General features: G+C 34.4%; 1 protein-coding gene across 1 annotated transcript in view; it reads left to right on the top strand.

Annotated features, from left to right (window-relative positions):
* Window positions 1-1,699, top strand: part of MCF2 (MCF.2 cell line derived transforming sequence) — a 65,154-nt gene extending 63,455 nt beyond the window's left edge. Inside the window, exon 28 of the mRNA XM_011377615.1 lies at window positions 1,667-1,699. Coding sequence (XP_011375917.1) covers window positions 1,667-1,699 — 33 coding nt within the window. The remainder of the gene's footprint in view (window positions 1-1,666) is intronic.
* The last annotated feature ends 326 nt before the right edge of the window (window positions 1,700-2,025 follow it).

The raw sequence follows: 2,025 nt of genomic DNA, 5'->3' as shown, positions 1-2,025 counted from the left end.
AGTTTTATCTTTAATTCAGCTCTACCACTGTGTTTTCAATTGAGGCATGTTGAGATAAAATCAAAGAATAAAGGAGGGTCAAATACACTTTAACAAGTTTAGGTTCCAGATTGGAAACTATAGGCAATGAACATTATACATTAAAAACTCTTTAATAACATCTGGGAAATATATTTTAGTGGGCTATCAAAAAAATGTGCTAACGATACCAAATCTCAGCATATTAGAGCAAGGGGTCATCCCATAAAACTAAAAGAGGTTGCTTTATAAGTGTTTTATAGAAGAAATCATTTGCAATGTTGTTAAGGTCTTAGGGGGTTATTAGAGGGGAGTTAGGACTGTTGAAGATGTATGTATCTCCAATTTTCTGAAGTCATCAGATCAGCTTGGATGGTGGGAATGATGCTTTGTAGTGGACTGCTCCTTTGTGCCTTTCAGAGGAACAAAATCGATTTGGCAGTTCTAATATTGGGGTGAGGAAATCATGGCATGGATAACCACAAAGCTGCAGAGAATCAACTCGAATGCTTTCTTTAAGAAATGTTAATAGAAAGAACAGAATGTTCTTTCTATTAATAATACATAAACATAGTTATATGGAAGTTTATAGTTTACAATATGATTTTACATTTAACATTCATAGTGTTAGTGAGAGGAAAGGTAGGCTTTATTATCTTCAATTGACAGAGGAGGAAACTGAGGCTCAGAACAGGTACGAGGTTTATCCAGAGGTAGTTGTCTACACTGGCAGTGCTCAAACATTTAAAGCAGGAACCCTCAATGTTTTTAAAAATTCTCGAGAATTACAAAGAGCTCTCATTTGCATCTATTGATATTTACCATATTCTAAATTAAAACTGAGGAATATAAAAACTATTCATGCTTTTAAAATATTAATTAACCCATTATATTCATATAAATAACATTTTTATTATAATTTACATTTTCAAAACAAAACATTTAGTGGGAAATGTGGCATTTTACATATTTTTGCAAGTCTCTTTAACCTGCTGTTGCATTCAATCTTTCGTGCTATAACACATCAGGCAGCCTCTAGAAAATACCACTCCATACTTGTGAGAGGATGAGAGCGAAAAGGTCTGTGTCGTCATGCAGGTTTGACCTTGCAGACCTTTGGAAGGGTGTCAGAAACCTCCAAATGTCTGCTTCCCAAACTATGAGAATTGCCGATTTAGATTAATAATAAAAATAACTTCCATGTCCTTAATTAATATAGTCTGAGGGTAATAGTTGTTCAAGTGTGCGTGAAAAGTCAGGGGAAGCCAATTTGGATTCAAACATTTGCTGTAGATGCTCTATGAGGGGATTATCAAGAACTGACAGAAACTTCAGTAAGCATTTTCCCAACTATGGGGTCAGAAAATAAAGCAAATATGCAAAACTGATTAATGCTTTAATCATAGAGGATGGGAATATAGAAAAACCTATTAGTTTTCTTCTCCCGATAATTCACTGAGGTGTACTACTAAGGAAAATATACAAAAGAACAAATCAGAACATACCAAAAAAAAAAAAAGAAAGAAAGAAAAAGAAAAGAAAGAACCCCGTCCCCCCAAAAAAGAAAAACAAGTTGCAATGAATTGCTCATTTAGCCTCACTTTACCAATCAAAAAGTCAGAAATAATGGGTGCTGCTTCCCTCATAGAGGCCCGTGTCGGAGATGGCTCTTCTATTTTGATGAAGCTACTGTGTTAAATGGCGAGTTGCTCTCTCCTGCCTGCTCCTCAGCCCATTCGATAAAAGTACTGCTCAAAGACGCTCAGCCCAAGTGATGCGGATATCGTTTTTAGCTTAATTCCTTCGGATGTGCAAAGAATCAACATCACATATTCTTTTTTTCTTTCATTAATTTTTTTTAATTATGGTACTCTTTGAAATTATGTATTCAATGTATAAGATATTATACTGGAAAAATTCTCATCTCTGAATACTTTTGGAAATGAAATTTATGATTTTTTTCCATCTACTTTGTAACCAAATGCAATCAGTGTGCCTTGGATTATT

This window comes from Pteropus vampyrus, unplaced genomic scaffold (genome assembly GCF_000151845.1).
Source record: "Pteropus vampyrus isolate Shadow unplaced genomic scaffold, Pvam_2.0 Scaffold318, whole genome shotgun sequence".
NCBI lineage: Eukaryota > Metazoa > Chordata > Mammalia > Chiroptera > Pteropodidae > Pteropus > Pteropus vampyrus.
The sequence above is the reverse complement of the archived record's forward strand: the minus strand, read 5'-3'. Positions and strand labels throughout refer to the sequence as shown.